Raw genomic sequence first — 20,639 nt, 5'->3', positions numbered from 1 at the left:
ACTTACAACATGCACATGCCTGGAAAGTTGAGAACATCCCCCTGGATCCCCTAGAATATGCCCCCTCAGAAAGTACACTTCTAATGGATGAGCTATCTGAAAAAGCACTATCGTACACCTATAAAACTATCAACAATTATATGCCAGATACCCTAAGAAAATTGAGGCTAGCATGGGAAGTGGACATAGGTACTATTGAAGACATAGACTGGGAAGCAGCACTAATGTTCCTACGATAGGTGGCAATTAGATCCTGGTTAAGTCTCATACAACTGAAAATTTTACACAAGCCGTACTATGACAGGACCTGCCTCGATAGGATGGACAGAGCACCCCCTCTGGATTGCCAGCGGTGTGGGAGTGACTGGGTAGATTTTATTCACACATTATGGTTATGCCCCCTCATACAAAGATACTGGAGTCGAATACGATCAGAATTAAGTGAGACTTGGAGACCCAAATTCCCGAAGATCCCAAATATATCCTCCAAGGCATACCTAACAATGTTGATATATCATATATAACACAACGGTTATGAAACCTTGGATTGGTAGTGGCCAAGTGAGATTTAGCTAAGCGAAGGGGAACCCCTGAGGCACCCAACCTTATTGAATGGAGGAAGGGAATGGACTTATTCATGGCTGCAGAACGAGTTACTTTCAAAAGCAGAGGGTGCCTATGTAAATTCCGCAGAATAGGTGGGCGATAGATAGACTACTAGGGACTTACTTGCAATGGGGAGGATACCGTCATGCCTTCTCAGTAATGCTGTAGTGCCATTCATGTTGACATACTATACTATGTTGAAAATTATTGTACCACCATCTCTCGTCTGAACCGGGCTGCCCACAGAACTCGGGCAGCTATTGTATTGTTGTCGTAACATCATTCTTCCAGGTTTTGAAAATAAATAAAAAAATATTTTGCAAAAAAATAATAATATTGTTGCAATGGTAGAAAAATTATTGGAAAGGTTGGCCATTGAAATGTCACTACTGGCAAAATTACTTAGCACTCCTAGACACATACTGACACGGACAAACTAAATAAGAAAGTTATTTTTTTCATTTACATCTCATCCCTAACTGTGACTATTAGCAAAATATGTACATGCTGGCTTCACAGGCCTCTATCAGTAAAAATATTTCTGCAGTCATAGCCATGTCCATTGATATATATTTAAGGCAAAATGGAAACACAAATTAAAAAAACAAAGAGACCGCTTTAGAAACTAACACACACTTTAAGAAAGGAAGGGAGGAGAGAAATGAAGAACAGAGGTCAAGGAAGACGGAATATCGAAACAAGTGAGGAAAAGAAAGAACTGAGAGAGAAAAGAAAATGCGAATGTGAGAAAGGGAAAAGTGAATAAAGTAGAAAAGAAGAGAAGCTAAGGAACACAGGAGAGGAAGGAAGTAAGAAAAGGAGGAAGAATAAGGCACAAGGAAAGAAAGAAAAGAGAAAATAAAGAAGAACTTACAAAAAGGAAAGAAGGAACAAAGGAAGAAGTGAGAGAAGGAACAATGGTGAACAAAGACGAGATGGAAAAGAAAAAAGAAGAACTGAAAGTGAGAAGAAAAGAAAATAAGGAATTAAAAAGAGAAAGAGAAGGGAGTGAAGGGGCTGAGGAATAGGAAAGGAAAGAAGGACTAAAGATAAGGCACAAACTTGAGACGGAGATAATAAAAGAGAGGGGGGAGGAGAAAAAGAAAGGAAAGACTGAAGGCAGAAGAAAAGGAAGAAAGTGAGAAAGCAAGAAAGGAACAAAGAAGAGAAGATATGAGGGGTGAGAAACAAAGAAACAGATTGAAAATTTGACAGCAAGAAAGAAAGGAGGGACTACAAGAAAGTAGGCGGAGAAAGAAGAGGCAGTCAGAAAGCAAGAGAGAAAGAACGTTGAAGAGAAATAGAATATAAGAAAGATGAAGAGAACAAAAGAAAGAGAAAAAAAGAAAAAAGAAAGGAAAAAGGAGAAAAGGATGAAGAGAAAAAGAAAGAGATGAGAAAGAAAGATGAGAAAGATACAAATTTAAGAAACAACAACATAGAAAGAAAAACTGAGAAAGAAAGAAAGACGAAGAGGAAAAAAAGGAGAGAAATAAAGATTAAAAAAAAGAAAAAATAAGAGCAGTACAACTCTGACAAATATGTGTTTTGGATTAAGTATATTAACCCTCAAAATATTTAACACTGAGTTTAATGAAATGAAAGTTTATGAAGGCAATATTTTTCAGGGATAAAGTTTTCAAACGGTGTACTTCAACCTGCCACATTTTTTATGGTCAGGCGTCAATCCAAGGCAGCTGAATTGTATATTTAAGGAGAGGGTGGTGTGTGTGCTAGTTTTGTCACCTTTGCCTGTATCACAGAACAAGTGCAAATAACTTAAAAATGCTGAATCAGGAGGGACGCAGCTGCATACTCCCAGACTCAAAGGAGAGGCAGTGAGCTACTCAACAGACAGACAACAAGCTACTGGTAGCTCACGATTGACCAGTTGGAAACTCCTTGTCTAGGTTATGAATGTGAATCTTCCTGCTAGACCTGATGCTGTGGCTATGAAGAAATTAATAAATAGAAGCAACAGAGTGATTTGACGTTGATCTTGTCGATGTCAGGTGTCTGTCTCGACAGTGATCTTGACATAGATATTATGGAAGCTGAACTCTTTAATGTTGACTGTTGGCGTCTCTTCGGTGTTGAATATTCAACCATCAAGCATCTTGCTGTCAGCGGTTGTGGAGTTGGTACCGTTTTCTGTGGAGGAGATGTCGGTCTTGACGCACCATCAACAGTACCTCCAGTCCCAGAGTTGACTTCGGTGGTGCTGTCTTTGAACTTCTCGACGGCGAGCAGGTTTGTGTTGACTCCTTAGTTGACGTTGATCGGTGCTCCTGGGTATGACGGTAGTGACCAGAGGGTGGTAATGTTTTTTCCTCCTTCTCTCTTTAGATCTCCCTCTGTAGGAGTCTTTTTCCCAAGATGGTTTAGTTTCAGATGTGGGAGCCCGCTTTCTGTCCTTTTTTTAAGCTTTCTCTTTTCTTCTTCTTTTCACATGCTCTCAAGCTTCCCCCTGAAGCGAATGTTCTCTCTGTTTTTAAGCGCACTTTTTCTCAAAATGCTCTCTTTTTGAACAGAATGCATTGCAGAACAGGATGACATACCACACAAATAGTGTGAGGGTCTCAATAAGCCTTTTTTGCCCACATGAGGGACATTTCACTTAGAGAGACAGTATTTCAGCGAAAAAACTCCCTCTTAGCAGGAAAAGATTTGTGAAAGATGTTAATTGTCTAAAAGTATGTAGAATGAAGCACAAAACATCTACATTTTATAGAAAATATTGAGGACAGAAATTGGTAAAGAAACCCAGAGAGTGTTCTGAGATCCACCCAGAACAAGCTGAAAAAAGAACTGAAGCAGTGATGAAAACAACCAGTACAGTGCATGCTAGGAAAAGGAAGCTGCTGGCTTGTTACTATAACAGTGTACTGCACTCAGCCGCCTCTGTAAGTTTGACCTACAGGCACCCTTTCCTTCTTTTTCCTTCTCCCTAATGTAGGTAAGAGGGTCATTATAGAGAGTGTTCAGCACTGCCTTCAGTTAGGTACTGCAATGTGGACTTACTGCGTTACTGAGTAACCTATTTTCTAAATTAGAAAAATGCATGAAAAGCTGGTCTGCCTTATAGTTTATGGAGTTATCGCTGGACTACGGGCATTGAGGTGTCTACCTCCAACTACGAATTGACATTTAGAAGAAAGTGCTCCAGGGTCCCAGCACATGGGCGGGAATATTCTACGTTTCTGACTATCAGTGAGGGGTCCTAAGATGTAGGCCTACAGGTTGCACAAGTAATACAGCCACGATGGATTCGCTTGAGGAACGATTTTATAAGAAAATATCACTATTGCAGCATATTCCCAACAGGAATAATTACTGTGGCAAACTATTCAAAATATATTCCTTTATTTTTTTCTGTTATAGTGCCCTTCTGCTATTATGCCTCAACGCCCTCTCCAAACTTTTTCTCCACTTACAGATATATTCCTATAGTGTTTCATTTTTGCAAGATATGTCCTACAAAATGGATGGCCTGTACTGAGCACGCAATAGTAATAAATAATTTGGACATTTGGCCAATGTAAGGAGAGAATGGGAAGGCATAATGATGACAGACAGGATCAACACAGATGTAAAAAGGAAGTGGACTTTAGGGAGGATTAAGTGAGAAATGGATGGGCATCACTGTTCTACAAAAAATACTAAGAACGAATTTTGTAAACAAAAGTGGAATCATTACCATCATATGTCACATAAGGAACCTGGAAGCCGCGGGCGCTGTTTGCTTCGTTTGTTTTAAAGTTTATCCAAAGTTTGCGGGATCGGGCAGTGAAGGCAATAGGACGTTCATAGGTCTGGCATGTTTCATAGGTTGTGATTGAAGAAGGAGACGCTGCAAATAAAGCAAAGAACATTTATATCCTCCCTTCATTCTCACGTAAACCTATATCCCTTCTCTATCTGCGCTCCATCCATTCTTACTTGACTCATCCTTTTTGTGTCTTAAATACCATTGTTTATTCTTCTTCAGCCCATTGCACTTAGTCCTTATCTAAATGCGCTTTAACCTTAGCAATCCTCGTTCTGACCTACCTCCTGTTTTACTTCAGCTTTCCTCTATTTGATATCTATATGCCTTACTTAAATCTTTTATTTTTATTTTTTTTAAGCTTCATTTTTTCATTTTATAACAGTACAAAGAATCAGACGGCTTACTCCCATCTTCACTTAAACCTCCATCCATTTTCACTGTGCCCGTGCAGACTGGCCACCATTATCTCCACTCTCCATCTATGCACTCCACCTTCCAGCCATCTCCCTCAAACCACCCGTCCATTCTAATTTTACCCTCTATCTTTATCCTCACTCAGATCTCCTCCGAACCTCTGACATTTCTTTTTACTATGATCCGTCGCGATTCATCCCCACTTTTATAGTTTGCTGGGAGAGCGTTCCTCATCCTTTAGGACCAGAAAAGGGCGCTTTTAAAGTTATGAAGTCAAAATACTTGAAACTGGTGCATACATCATGCCTACTCTTCCACCTGCAGCACACACATCGCTTCAAATGCACTTAATCATAAATTGAGCTGAGCTTAAATTGACTAGGTGTCACACTCGGGCCACTACTTTAGACTACCACGGTTCAAAATAGATGCCCAACTAAGTCCTACAAGGCATTAGATACAAACGTACAGTTTTTGCGCATAACAAGAACATCGCCACATTCATCCTCCGAGGGCAAGAAAATTTCAGGAACCACGATGAGAATCTTGCGTTTCGGGGGTGGGTTGATATTCCAGGTGCACTCCACATGGGCTGGGTAGTTCCCTGGATAGTTAGGAGACTCAATGTATCCAGTGAATTCCCCTAATTCCCCACCGCACTGTCGATCTGTAATCAGAATACAAGATAGGAAATAATTAAATGAAGCGTAGCAGCAAGTTCACAGGGAGGTGGGTCATGAAGGGTGTTAAAAGCAGAATAAAATCAAGTGTCCCACAGCTTGGGTGAAAAGTCATCACGGTGCCTGATATGTGCAGCAAAGCATGAGTGACAGGTCAGCTGAGTGACAGGCTTATATATCACAATATTATTGTCAGGAATATTGCCTGACAATTATCGTGCTCTAAATATAATTTACAAATTATTGTCACATTGTGTGAGGAATGTCTATTGTTAAAAGCACAGTGGCAAATGATATCTAGGAAACAATATTTTTGTCAGAAGACATTCTTACAAAAATAGTGAGTGACACGAAGGGCTAATTTGGAAATGTACCAGGGCAAGTGTAAAAAGCCAGGAGAAACATATGAAGCCCACCAACTCAATGAAACAGATAAAAATGTGATCTAAGATATGAAGAAAGTGTGTCGGGGCTGACCTGGGAGAGGCAACACAGCTGATGCTTAAAAGGAACCTGTCTGGGTCTGATCTGCTGAGGTCTCAGGAAGCATCACCCTCTGTTGTTTCAACAGTAGTCTCACTGGATCTTATTTGGACCTTACAGTGTTTTGAGGGGGTGTCAAAAGCTTATTACAGTGGAAGGTCAAAAGCTGTCAACTGTCACTGCTCAATCTCTACAGGAGGGTGCGCAGGTTCGGGTGCATGACCCTCACCTGTTGATGCAACCGAAGATCCTCTGAGAGCGGCAGCCTGAGTGAAGTAAAGATTGCCATGCTCAACAGCTCGGGATACCAGACTCTCCATGCCCAATCCGGAGCCACAAGGATTATTTGGCCCGGTCTTTCATGATTTTCCAGGTACTCTGGGCAGGAGTAGTATTGACGGAAAGGCGCAGAGGAGGCCGGAGCTCCACTCGAGATGAAAAGCTTCTCCAAGCGAGAGTCCTTTTGGATACTCCAGAGTGCAAAACTGCTGACTGCATTGTCAGCGGTGGCAAAAACATCTAACTTTGGCTCTCCCATTGCTGAAAGAGACCTTGCAAGACCTCCGGATGGAGACGCCATTTGTGATCCGCTAAACATCTTCAGTGCATTTTGTCCATTCTGGCGTTCAGAGAGCTCGCCAGGTGTTAAACAACCACTGAAAGGCCCTGATATTCCAGCCATGTCCAGAGACAGAGGGCTTCTTGACAGAGGGTCCACAACCCCACCTTGCCCTGTTTGATGCAGTACCATCTAGCAGTGGTATTGTCCGTGAACACCTGCACCAGCCTTCCCCTGATTGAAGGAAAAACAGCTTTCAATTCAAAGAAAATCACCTGAAGCTTCAACAGGTTGATGTAGAGTTCGGACTCTGCTGACAAAGCCAAGAGTCCTCTGATCGCAACCTCTCAAAGATGGCTGCCTCATCCCAGGAGTGACGCATCTGTCACTACAGTCAGCTCTGGTTGGGAGGGGAGAGGGTTTTGCCACTGACACAATCGTGGTTTGCTAGCCCCCACTGCAGAACTTTTACAGTTTCCTCTGATATCTGAGCCATGTTGCAGAGATTGCCCTGATGCTGCACCCACTGTGCCTTCAGGTCCTTCTGCAGAAGCCACATATACCAACGGACATGAGTCACAAGAAGGATGCAGGCTCAGAGTCAGTCTCTCTGAAATCCAGGATAGTGGCTGAAACATCGAAATCATAACCTGAATATCCTGTACGCTTCCCTCAGGAGGATAGGTCAGAAACTGCACTGTGTCCGCAATGGTTCTGATGAAAGGGAGCATCTGAAAGGGACTTGATAGTGAATCCCAGCTAGTGCAGGAGATTCACAGTAGTCGGAAGGTGGGAGACAACTGCCTGGGGTGAGATCACCTTCAACAGCCAATCATATAGGTTGGGGAAGATTAGAACTTCCGACCTCCGCAGATGAGCTGCAACCACCAACATCACTTTCATAAACACCCTGGGGGTGCTGTGAAGACCAAAAGGGAGCACAGCAAACTGAAAGTGCTCTTGGCCTATCGTGAACCACAGGTAACGTCTGTGGGCAGGCAGGACAGCGATGTGGAAATATGCATCCTGTTAGTCCAAAGAAGCCATCCAGTATCTCGGGTCCAGGGCAGACAGAACTTGGCTGAGCATGAGCATCTTGAACTCCTTTTCAAGACGAGGTTGAGAAGGTGCAGGTCTAGGATAGGATGAACCCTGCGTTCTTCTTCAGCACTAAAAAGTAGCAGAAAAAAACAACAATAACCAACTTCTGATGCAGGGACCTTTACTATTGCTCCCTTGGCCTAGAGAGCCTGCGCTTCTTGATTAAGCAAGGAGAAATGGTCCTCCGTCAACCAATTGTAAGGGGGAATTAGAGTAGTCACATAAGGGAGGGAGTAGCCCCTTTTGAGTATCTGTAGGATCCAGCACTTTGATGTTACTGACTACCAGTGGGGCAGGAGATGGTATATTCTACTTCCACTGGGTGCCCATGATGTCCAGAGGACAAACTAACGTGGCTTGAAAGCAGCAGCTGCCAAAGTGGTGGTGAACTTACCCGACCGCTGGCCACTTGTCCCAAGTTGTCTATGAGACCCAAGCCCTCAGCCACGAAAAGGCTGAGAAGCCTGTTGGACGTGTTGACTGGGTAGATGGGAGGGTAAGGATGTGGCCAGAAACCCCTTCCATGGCCACAAAAGTGGCAGAAGGCGGATTGTGTTTGGTGAGGTGCTATAGACAAATCCAAGGACTTGGCCGTAGTTCTGTTGTCCTTATAGCGCTCCAGCACTGAATCGCTTTCCCTCTAAAGTGGTGAGAGCCATCAAAGGGCATGTCCATGAGGGAAGGCTGGACATTCCCCGAAAAGCCAGTAGTTCTCAGCCAGGCGTGACACCGCAAGGCCACCGACGATTACATTGCTCTGCCCAGCAAGTCAGTTGTGTCGAGCCCACAAGCTATGGTGAACTCTGCTGCTTCTCTCATATTAGCAATAGCTTTGGCAAGTATGGCTCAAGCCTCCTTTGAGACCATAGGCGGCACCTGTGCAAATAAGTTGCATTTCTCATGTAAATAATGGCCCAATAGGCATGCGGTGTTCACCGACCAAAGTGCTAGGTTAGCAGAAGAGAACATTGTCTTTCCTCCGGGGTGGGGATCTAGGTAAGGTAACTGGGGTCCCCAGGAGCGGGGCGATGGCAGCGGGCAATCGTCCTATGTACAGAAACCCCTGTGCAGGGTTTGGACCAAGCCCTGAGTAGGACGTCAATTTCCAAAAACTACTAATGAACTGTGAGGCAAAAGGACTCCAGGAAACAGTAGTAAAGGTGTACAAAAGGACTAGGAGAGAAAATACAACATTACCCTCTGGTTCTGATATTAGATACTCCAGGGAACCTTATTGAGAAAAGTTGACACTGTATAAACCTATCAACCATAAAGTACGAGTTACTGTATGCTCAATTTGCACTTTCAACTTGCATAGTGGAAGATGTCTTGATTATCAGAGAAGCAGGTGACGCAAAGCCCAGAAGGGAGTGAACACAAAAGATAGGAATTCTAAATAAGACAGATACAATTCCTCATATCACGACACCAAAAAGCGCCAGTCAAGGGTGAACTAATAAGTTGAAACATGGCACTTTCAGGTGAAAGATACAAGAAATAATAATCAGAACAGTTTTACAGCTGTGCTGTTCGTGACCTGGAAGAATTGTTTTTCCGGGTCTTGCAAGAATGCAGATGGGAAAAGGAAGCACATTGCACCCATTCAAACAAAACCCTCCTGCAATACTCCGTAGCCATCTCTGTTGCCACAAACGATACTTGTCGGGAGTCCACATAAGACTCATGGAGACTGTTATCACAAGATTATCTGATCTGTAATGTACTAAATAGTGCTGTTGAGATGACACTGTTGTAGTCATTTCCTGACACTTCATATTTTGTTTGTCATTGATGGTGATGAGCAAGAATGAGATCTCGATTGCTAATAATATATTTAGTTAAATCTTTATTATTATTCTCGACTACTACTCTACATTTGGGAAGCGCAAGCATATCATGTTAATCTAGAATACTCACAAACTGCTGAACTATTGTTACAAGTAAGAAACTAGGAGCCGGAGGAAATAAGAATCGATTTGCAAAAAGTGGCTTCCAATTGTGCACCAAATTTTTTGCAAATTGTTTCGGATGTACTATTAGGTTGATGCGCTAAGCCACTATTCACATTGGTTGCAATCCTACATATGTAAATACTACTCATGAGTCAGGCTGCAAATTGTGACTCACTCCAATTGGTGAGCAAAACACAAAAGATGATGGACGAAAAGTTGCACAATGGCAAAACATTCACCCCCAGTCACAGATCTGGGTTTAATCCATCGTTATTTTGCTCACCAAGCCACCCCAATTGGTGGCCATTAGAGGAATGGTGGCCAGCTAGGGTCAGTAGACAACCATGTCTGCAACCGCTTTTTAAATATATATTTTTTTAATGCAGCCTGTTTTTCTCACAGTAAATGGGGCTGTGGATTAAACAAATACTTCTTTTGAAAATGTTTGTTGAAGAGTTGGCAGTGAGCCCCTGGACAATTGCCCACTGCAGCGCAAACAACCTTTTTTTTTTACATTCACTCAGGAGAAGGGGTCTCTCAGGGAACTCCTTCCCATTTGCGAATGAATTACCACCTCCCTGAGGAGTTGGTCCCTTCACCAGTGTTTGCAACCGAAACCACATTTGCAGACCACTGATGCATACCATTCTAAATTACAACTTGGAAGTGATGCCCTAAATACACTGCTTTCAAATTGAAATTTGTTATGCATTTCTAAACCCATTTTGCAATTTTGTAAGCACTTACCGAATCACAAAATGGGATTAAAAAAATTGTTTTAAACCATTCAGTGATCGCAAAGCCTGTGATTTAGATAGTCACAGGCTTTGTGACAGTGAACTGCCTTTGTATATCTGACCCTACATGCTGTTCATCAATTGTATAGCAGTATCTCACCTACGCAGTGCATAGTAAATATAACTGTTGTGTTGTCTATTAAAATATGAACCATTTCCCCTTTCATCTAATTAAGAAAAGCTTTTAACACAGAGTGCCTTGTGCAGCAAATTGATTAGTATGCTGTACTTTATTGGAAGTCCAACAATCCTAGGTACGAGGTTTATCCAATTATGGCCAGTGAGAGACATCTGTTATAATGGTCACAATTAGGAACGGTTTTGCAAATGTCTGCCCACAGCAATTGTGCCCTAGTTCTACAATTGCAAAGCTCCTACTTCTTTGCAGCTTACTATCACTTATTTACTGTGGGCAATGACTGGAAAACCACTGTTTTATTGACATTAGCAGTACATAAAATATCAGATAAGTACTAGATGATATAACTTCTACTGTCAGAGATTGTGATGTATTGTAAAGGAGAATGTGTTTCTTAAAGCCTAATATTTAATTCTATATTAAGAGTTGCCACAGTCCTCACAGTGTTGCTATGCAACAAGAGATTTCTTTGCATGGTGCAGCTTTGGAGATGACTTCTGTAGGTGTACCTGTTCATACTAGTCTGTGATTCCTGAAATGAATTCCCCTTTACCAGCCACTCTCATCTAAATTTGGCTAAACATTTATGGGGTGTCGACTTAGATTTGGTGCTGCTACAAAAAAACACAGTATAAGAACTCTTGGAACTGATCTGTGTTCAAGAGTTAGGACTTTGAATTGATGATAGTTACAATCCACCACCATATTTGAGGTATTTTTGATATCTATGAAGTAATGGAATATGAAAATAAGCATATTTTAGATGAATCACATCCTACATCGTTGGCATTCTAAATTTGATTGTATTTATCTGTTCAGCTGCCATAATTCTAATATTGGTCTAATGGCTCCCTTTTCTATTATTAAGAGGGTTTGTAGCAGGAATGATACAGTTTGTTCTTTTAGTTAGTTTAGTTTTTTAAATCCATTGGAAGCCTGTGTTGGGGTAAGCATTCATTTGGCCAAAAAACGGCATCTCATTTTCATTGCACATTACAGTCATCACTGCTGTGCTGAAACTAAAATCCTATGGGCCAGCTTTGAAGCCTATATATAGGCTGTGCACCCAGCCACCCGTCTTCCGAAGTTAGATTTAGGCTCCATTGGCTTGCTGGCTTAACACTTTTCGTTGTGCTTTGAAAACAGAGTACTTCTTACACCAAGTATTCTTTGATCTCGAGTAAGACAACAACTAGAAACTCTGTACGTTCATACAAAGGTAGCAACATGACACTATGCAGTTCCTCAACAGCATTCTGTCCACCACCAAGAACAATCAAAACACATAAGAAATCTCCTAGGAAAAACAAAAACATTTTATCAAGTTATTATACACACCCGGACAATACATATGGTCAAAGTCTGCAGCAAGATTTCAACATTCTTCTACTTTTTTACTCCTTCCACAATCATGGTGTGTGAAAATGTTCCTAAATCGATATTTGCTATGACACCAGTCCACAGAGGTTGTCAAGTATCTCAATCTAAGCACAATTCTATGTCTACCTAATCATGGAGGAAAGAGGGCAGTGTCCAAATGATGACGTGGAGGGCAGCATTGTTGAAGGGGTGGGAGGCCATATTGCCGTCCACCTGCAAGAGCTATTTTGTGGTATGTATTGAAGGCAAGGTGGTAGTGTTATTTTAATGTTATATCGCCAAGAAAATAATTTCAACCTAAAAGATGGACAACTAACGACCCAGGAGAAGGAGCAGAGCTGTACGATGGAGAGCAGAGAACCCAAATGCGGACAGGAGAAAAGCCACAAATCCAATGGTCATCAGAGGACATTTGCACGTGGATCTGGGAGAAGTGGGTGACCAATGAAATATGCAGACCCAATCAAAACTCTGTTGCAAACTGCCACACTGCTTCCAGTAACAACATGCACAGACACAGTCACCGAGCAGAGCTTGACTATGAGTACCTCACATCCGAACCGCAGCCCGAATCATTGCATGACGCAAATGTTACAAGCTTATGAGTTAACAGGAGGACAAGCAAGAGAACAAATAAGATGGGAGGTACCGAATAATCACAGAAAAAGAGGTGTCAGAAGGAGGTGTGCACTGGTTGAGAGGAGTGAAGTCTTGTTGAAAAGGAAGAGCATTCTGGGAAGAGAGCGCCCTGATGGTAATTATCAGTGATGGCTGGTGTTAAGGGGGAGATGGACGTCGCCCTGCCACCGTAGGTGAGTAACAAAAGGGTGAGAAGAAACACAGAGCACCCAGCAATAAATTGTACTTGCTGCTCGGTGACAAAAATGTGTAAATCTTCGTCTTTTTTGGAGGGGTGGAGGGTGATGGACCTTGGCCCTGTGCATGAGTTGGCTGGGCGAGGTTTTCCTCAACCGGGAGGCATGAATCAGGGCAGTGAAGACACACTAGTAGGTGCGGTGTATGTGTGTACTGGAGAGAATAGACTTTTACTTTGAGCGTTATTCACATGGCCCAGGGAGGAGTCGGAAGACCTCCATTAATCTCAATGGCTAGGGGTAGGGCAGGCCGTCTGGGTGTGTCAGTGGCCTCTGCCTCTTTCACCGAGACCCAGCATCTCCTTTTTATTTTGTTATGATAGGTGTGTTGCGGTCTGGGGGCGGAGTCCAGCAGCTTCCTTCCAGATTTTTATACAGTGTGGGTTAGTAGTTCATGCCACTGCAGTCCCGTCGCCAGGCCCGGAGGGAATAAGTACTTAGGTGAGTGAGTTTTGTGCGAAGTTTTGTTTTGCCCTGCTGCGGTTCCCCCTACTTTCCCTCACATGAAGCCCTCTCTTTCTCAGTCCTACAGTAGCCTCACACATGGCATCTAGTACGCGTTATTGCAGAACCTGGCAGGCTGGCTAGGCCTCGGGCTCCTTCACCTACTGGCTTTACCAATACTTATTGTTTTTAGAAACGGAGAAATTAAGTGATATATCCGTAATCAAAAAATGTGAAACTGAGGCCGAGGCTACGGAGAGGATATGGCGACCTTTCGGGGGAGGATGTGATGTAAGGGACGAGGCTGCCCACTGTGGAGCTGGTGAATTGGGTTTGAGTTTCGGCGTCTGCTTCACATCCTTGATTTTGGGCAAATCACCTAATCACGCTGTGCCTACAAAAATTAATGTGTCCTTGTGTAAAGTAACTATTGCTAATGTAAAGCGCTACAATACCTTCGGTGTTGTGGCGCTATATAAAACTGCACACAAAAAAGTAACTGGGGCTAATGGAAAGTGCTCCAATACCTTCAGGTGGTGGTGGAGGTGTATAACGCAGCACAAAAAAATATGTGAAAAGGAGAGTCGGGGGAGGAGGGGATCTGTGCAAAGGAGTTCAGCAGGGCAAGCAGCGACAGGTGGGAGGTGGACAGGGCAACTAACAGCAACTGTGGGCTGCCACGGAGAGATTTCGGGATTTGACTGTAATCCCAAAATGGAGAACTGAGACCGATGGTAAGGAGACGATGTGGCGTCCTCGTAGGAGAGGATGTAGCATAAGGAGGACAGCTGCTTACAATGGAGGTGGGAAACAGGGTTTGATTTTCGCTTTCGGCTTCACATTGTTGATTCTGACCTAATCACTTAATCTCTCAGTGTCTACCAAAATGAATGCGTCCTTTGTAAAGGAAGTATTGGCGCTATATAAAACGGCACACAAAAAGTAACTGGTGCTAATGTAAAGTGCTCCACCACCATCAGGTGATGCTGGCGCTATATAAAACTACACCTAAGAAAATGTGAAATGCAGAGTCGGCAGGGCTGGACGGGCCGTACCGGGCATCAGGCATTTTTTACGGAAGGCTGGAAGGGTGGGGGCTAGTTTTGCAGCAATATCGGCCCCTAGTAACAACAAGCCTATTAAAACGACAACACAACGAAGACGAATCACTGGCCAGATGACAGAACACGCTAAGGAATGTGTGGAATTTGTCTCGCCAAAGCCCTAGGAGATACTTTTTTTTCTCTTCTTTAACATTAGGATCTCGAAACTCCTCCCACTTACGTGGGCGGAGGCCTCGCCCTAAAAAAGCAGCAAGCAAGCATTTCCAGCCTCACAGGGCTAGGCAGTGCTTCCCCTGGGACTGGTTTGAGAAAATTGCCAGGGCTGCTTTTGGTTCCCAGTCCGTCCCTGAGAGTCGGGGGAGAAGGGGCTCTGTGCAACGCAGTTCAGCAGGGCAAGCAGCGATGGGCGGGAGGTAGACGGGCAACCAACAGCAAATATGGACTAGACGGGGAAAACGTTTGACTTGTTCAATGTTTTTTTCACAATTGTGCTTTAAAATACTATATTTGGATCCCCTTTCTTCAATAACTTTCAGTAAATATGTGGTGTAAATACATAATTTGAACCAATATGTTTCAAACTTTTCCTCTGGGGACAAAACTATCCTGCAACATCCTTTTGCACTACGGGGTCAATTGCTTTGCTCGCACGCTTATTACACTCATATATAACATTTCCAGCCCCACCACTTTGAAAAGCCACCAGCTGCCACTGGTAATTATACTTTTCTCCTGTGGCACACAATTCCCACAGCTGTTGGTTCCTTCACTTTACCAATTCTTTGGTTAATTTCCACTTTTTTTAGATATTTGAAACTTTGTTTACTTTCGTTACTGAGAGGATAAAAATAACTCATACTAGCTAGGTTAGTCTACACGACAGCATTCAGCCTAAAGGGATATAGACATTTCCCTAGAAATGTAAAGAGCATAAAAAGGGCACTCCTTTTCCCTACAGCCTTTACTGCATCTTCGATACTACAAGTAAAATCCTAATAGCATCACTTTCACTGTGTCAAGTAAGTTCCTGCCCACTAATATGACCTTGTGAATGCGTCCAAACAAGATGGCAGTAAATAGAAGATGAAGATGACAGTTATACAGTGGCACATTGTAGCCTAAGGCTCGATGTCCTCATGAGTCACACAAGCTCTGTGTTTTTTTTCAATGTTTCGAAACTAGAATGTGTTCACACTCCAAAAGCTGTGGAGTTCCACAAGTATTGTAATTCTTCCTCTTTTCTTTAATTTTTATTTGAGTCGTTTGTTAAGCTCTTTCACATCTTTTTCTTCACCCTACTGAGACTTAAAATGTTAAGAGTCACCGGCAGGAGGGTGAGTAATTCAAAAAATGGTATCAGGTTCGTGGGAGAAGTGCAGAGCCTGGGGTGAGATGGAAAGAGGCACAAAGAGTCATAAAAAAAGGAAAAGTAAAGGCAAAGGCGTGAAAAATGTAAACAATTGTGGCAGATTTGAGTAAGGTCAAAGCCTGTTGCATGATGGTAAAAGGCATAAGGAGTGACGATAAAAGAAAAAGTAAAGGCAAAAGGGTAAATTCCACATCTGGGGCAGAGAATGAATGGCGTTTACAGGTAAGTGATCAGAAGTCAAAATATGGACAGGGTGATGTGTATGCATGTGTAATGCATTTGTAAACATACTTTTACACTGTGATACAGATGTGGAGCCATCAAAATCAGTGGTGGTGTTTCCAGGACAGGCAATGCAATAGTTCTGGCGGAAATCCGGCTGGTAAGTCCCAACTGCACATCGGATACATCTGTGGACGCTCGTGTTGTAGTAATGACCGGGAGAGCACTGAACTGTATGGAAAAGAATGAAAGCATATATCAGTCACTGGACTATTAGCTAACCAAAATCGTATTAAAAAAGTATGAAGAATACCAGCTGATATTATCCTGACAATTATAGAAAAACAGACGGCATTAAGGATAAGAATAAAAGTATAGGCATTCGCCAGATTCAGTTATATAGTAACCACGCATTTGAGACAAGACTCTTAGTAGAAGCCAGGCTCACTGCACTATGATTAAAGGAAATGTCAGAGACCAGAATGTAAGCAGACACCAGTCTTTTGGTCACTATGAAGCTGGAGGTATCTCATACAATACTATCATGCAGTCACAAGTAAGCAGGAGGCACAAGAGACATAATTACTGGCAGATACTATCCACAGGCATATTAGGAGGTAACAGGTACCAAAAACCAGGGCAGTAACAGACACCAGCGCACAATTACACAATCTGCTCTAAAGTACGCTCAAAAACCCTTAGTTTTTCTAGATCTCAATGTGTGAGACTAGACAAGTTCAGATGAAGAACCACACACTTTAGTGCGGAATATCCCAAAGGGTCAGAAGAGGGTCCATTAATTATGTGCATGGAATGCCTAGGCTCAGTGCTGAACAAGGAAGGAATACAAAATCACCAATACACTGATGATACAGAAACCTTATCACTTGGTTTTCTTACCCCTTCCTTATAGCAAAATCTCTGTGCTTCACCTTGTATAGCCACATATATCTAAGACCTACGAATGCCCAATTCCAGCTACATCTTCTATTAAAAGTAAAACCCCCCATACCACCCGAATAATTCAGATCCACTATCCAAGCCTTGGTCCACTTGAAACGGGGTACTCCTTTACTCCTAAGTTTGAACAAAAAAGCTCTTGCACCCCTACTGTCATTCAGAGGAAAACTAAAAAACAATCTGTGTAATATTCATCAATAAGGCTCCATGATGGCTTTATATTCTGGTGCCAGGAATATAGAACAACTCCTTGGTATCGTTGACTGAACAAATCCATACCCCCCTCAGAAGGAGTTACCACCTGTATACAACTTAGCCACAGAACTCATTAACCACCTCCTATTCTCGTCTCTGAATATCCTTTCTTGTTAATGCCCCTCTTTCTACACCACCGCTTTCTTCTTCTACTGACTATAGTCTAATGAGGTTATTTATCTCACACATACTTCTTTGGATTTCCTGTTACTAATTTGTGCTCTGCCGCTCACATAACTAGATCCGTACAATAAAATATTTTAAGTAATAACAAATAAATATGCATCCTCCAGATACACAAAGGATCCCAGAATGGGATTGTGTGCATTGATGGCCCAGAAGCCTGTAGGCAGGATATACCGGGGGCATTATGGAGCTCTTCAGAAAACATACATATGTACAAATGAGAGATCCTACAGATCAAGTGTGGGTAGATGAATTTAGCGGTTGTATCAGGAAAATTAAAAGGTATACCAGAGAGCCAGCAGACAATGTGTGCACAGATTCAATTGAAGATCTGCAAGGAAAGTGGCAAGTCACTGCCAGGGATACTGAAAAGAAGGGTACTAATAGACATACAAGTTGAACATATGGGGAAAGTGTGCACTTTACGGCTCCTGCTATACCCACCACCTGCGGAGTACCTCAAGGCTCCTCGTTATCTCCGATGCTTTTTAATTTGTACCTACGCCCCCTTCTGTACTCCCTCAGGAATGCAAAGGCAACCATCTTCAACTACGCTGATGATTTGCAGCTCATCTTTCCTTTGAACACCAAGGACTCTGTGGTTGAATTTCAAAACACCATGTCCCACATTCTGAGTTGGATGAGCTGCAATCATCTGAAACTCAACCCAGGCAAGACCGAACTGGTCTTGCCTGGACAGAGTACACTCAGTTGGAACCCCAGCTTCTGGCCCTCCAGCATGGGCGCTCCCCCATCCAAATCATCTTCGGTTAAGAGCCTAGGTATCTTCATTAGCGAGGACCTCTCTTTAAAAAAACAGGTTGGAGCAGTTGTGTCCTCCAGTTTTTTTCAGTTGAAGAAAATAAAAAAAATAGCTCGTTTCTTCTCCATAGCGGCCCTCACACAGATCGTCATCTCCCTGGTTTTGTCCAGGCTGGACTTTTCCAACAGTCTTTACCTTGGGCTCCAAACGGGAGAGCTTAAACGCCTCCAGCTGGTTCAGAACCAGGCGGCCAGACTCCTTTTGAACATACCTAGGAGGCAGTCAGTCAGGCTTGGCCTCAAACAGCTACATTGGCTGCCGGTTGAGCAACGTGTGGCCTTCAAAGCTGGGTGCATTATATTCAAGTCTCTGCATGACACTGGCCCCTTGTTCATTAGAGACTTATTCAAAAGATATAGTCCCTCCCGCAATCTCCGGTCCATCCACAAATCTCTCCTGACTGTACCTCCGTACAAGAGGAAGCGCCTCGGAGGCAGCTGCTTCGACCACCTCGCAGCGGCCTACTGGAATTCTCTCCCCCTCCATCTAAAACTGAGTGACAACATCCTCAGCTTCACACACTCCTTGAAGACCTGGCTTTTTTCTCAGGCACATTATTGAGCTGCTTCATCTCCACTAATTGACTGTTGCGCCTGTTCCTTTCTATAGCGCCATGAAGCCTCCGGGCGTACGAGCGCTCAATAAATGCTGATTAACATTAACATTAACATTAACTGACACACTGATGACGTCTGTGGAAAGACTATGTATAGACAAAAAAGGACCCTCAGACAGCTGCACAGGCACGTCCATGAACCAGGAAGACAGCCGACAGATACACACTCTGGGTGCATGAAGACAGAGCAAAGAGGAAAATCTGTGGAAATATAATATGTAAAAGCAACACATACATAGAAACTGATATAAAAAGATGGGGTTCACAGTATCGCCTTAAAACGAGGTAAATCGAAGAAGATAAATGCACCTCAAAGGGCCCTGAATGCAATCTGCCCATGCACACAACCTTCAAACCTGCAAGCGATGTGCAGAGACACCAACTGGACAATCTGCATACACAGACACATTGAGTGCCCCGAGTTGTGTATCGAAGCACCCAGGAATGCTCCAGAAGCTACAGCCGCATACACACTAACCAAGTGGATATATAGAATACCTTTTGTATCACAGTCCTGGAAAGAGAAGGCTCCCTCATGTTTAGTAGTCAGTCCTCCTCCACATGGAAAGCACAGTGCTCTTCCTGCTTCAGGCTGGTACGTGCCACGAGGGCATGGCAGACAGGGCTTGAATCCATCCATGGAGAATTGACCAGGCGGACAATGACCTACAAAGCAGAACAAAATAAAATGGTTCATGCCACTGAAAATGCCTGGTGATCCTGATGTATAACTGGTGCGCGATATAAGGACCATTTCAGTGCTATACTTTCTTCTGCTTGTGCCATACATTGCTCTCCTTTAAACGATCACAGATAGCACACAAAGCGCTGTTAGTGTTTGCTAGTGGATCTCCTGTCTATAAATTCATGTTCTTTGCCGACCATACCTCTCTAATAACTGAAATACTTCTCACCATATACAGTCCTGTCCACTAATATACAAGCCTACCCAACACAGTTCTTCACCTAACACTACCTAATCTCAAAAGCTGACACACAAACCACTTCAATCCCAACGTGAAGCCTGAGCCCAGAAAAACACCTTCTGGCCTGCACACTCTTCTGATGTCCATAGTTGTGCGTGTCAAAGATAATGGTGCCCCTAATCAGATGGACTTCATAATCTCAAGAGCCATTTCTTTCATATTTTTAAGTATGCACTAGGAGTCTTTTTTGGCACCTTGCCTTACTAACAACTTTGTCAACCTTTTTTGGCATTGTGTATTTCACTTGATTCCCATATTGTGTTTTACAGTTTCCTCGGGTACTACAAATTATTGCAACCTTGATGAGGACTTGTGGATTGTTCCATTCAACTAGAAACATTGAATCAAGTAAGTGGCTCATTACACCCTTGTTGATTAATTTACAAAGACCTGTTAGGCCCAATGTTCAGTGTATCTCTTTGAATATATGTGTACTTATTTGTGAGACAAAGTATGAATATAACCTATTGTTATTGTTCTCCTACACTGAGGACTGCATCGGCTACGATTTTTATCACATTCTTTATCTATCACAAGCTATAACATATGGACTGGTTACATTTTCGGCAAATGTATTTTGGCCCTGTTTCTAATAAATTATGTAACACATGTTAAGAAGGAGCCATCTTTTGCTTCTGTTACATATTGCACATTTCAGATAATTACAGAAAATATTTTGTCTGGCTATTAGCTTTGGCTCTATTACACCACCATGAAACATCTAAAGTGACTTATTTTACATGATATTATGTTAGATGAGCTTAGTTCTCCAGTCCATTTCTGGCAAAATGAAAAAAACATAGCATCTGCTTCAATCACGCAGTGCTGGATCTGGTAATTAATAAATTCGGACAGGATGTCAAGCAGCCAATCTCTGGGGCAGCATATGTAGCTTAGTCTCTGAAATAGTCAGGCTGTCACAGAGCTGTGCCTGAGGAAGAAATCCACATCATCTTTTT

At 42.8% G+C, this 20,639-nt stretch overlaps 1 protein-coding gene across 4 annotated transcripts in view; it reads right to left on the bottom strand.

Annotated features, from left to right (window-relative positions):
- Positions 1-20,639, bottom strand: part of SCUBE3 (signal peptide, CUB domain and EGF like domain containing 3) — a 1,212,393-nt gene that overhangs the window by 60,395 nt on the left and 1,131,359 nt on the right. For all 4 annotated transcript variants that reach the window (XM_078644301.1, XM_078644304.1, XM_078644302.1 and 1 more), the window contains 4 exons: positions 19,193-19,360; positions 15,924-16,085; positions 5,259-5,456; positions 4,304-4,456 (listed from right to left, as the gene is read on the bottom strand). In XM_078644301.1, coding sequence (XP_078500427.1) covers positions 4,304-4,456; positions 5,259-5,456; positions 15,924-16,085; positions 19,193-19,360 — 681 coding nt within the window. The remainder of the gene's footprint in view (positions 1-4,303; positions 4,457-5,258; positions 5,457-15,923; positions 16,086-19,192; positions 19,361-20,639) is intronic.

Source organism: Lissotriton helveticus, chromosome 5_1, assembly GCF_964261635.1.
Source record: "Lissotriton helveticus chromosome 5_1, aLisHel1.1, whole genome shotgun sequence".
NCBI lineage: Eukaryota > Metazoa > Chordata > Amphibia > Caudata > Salamandridae > Lissotriton > Lissotriton helveticus.
This window is presented reverse-complemented; position numbering and strand designations above follow the sequence as displayed.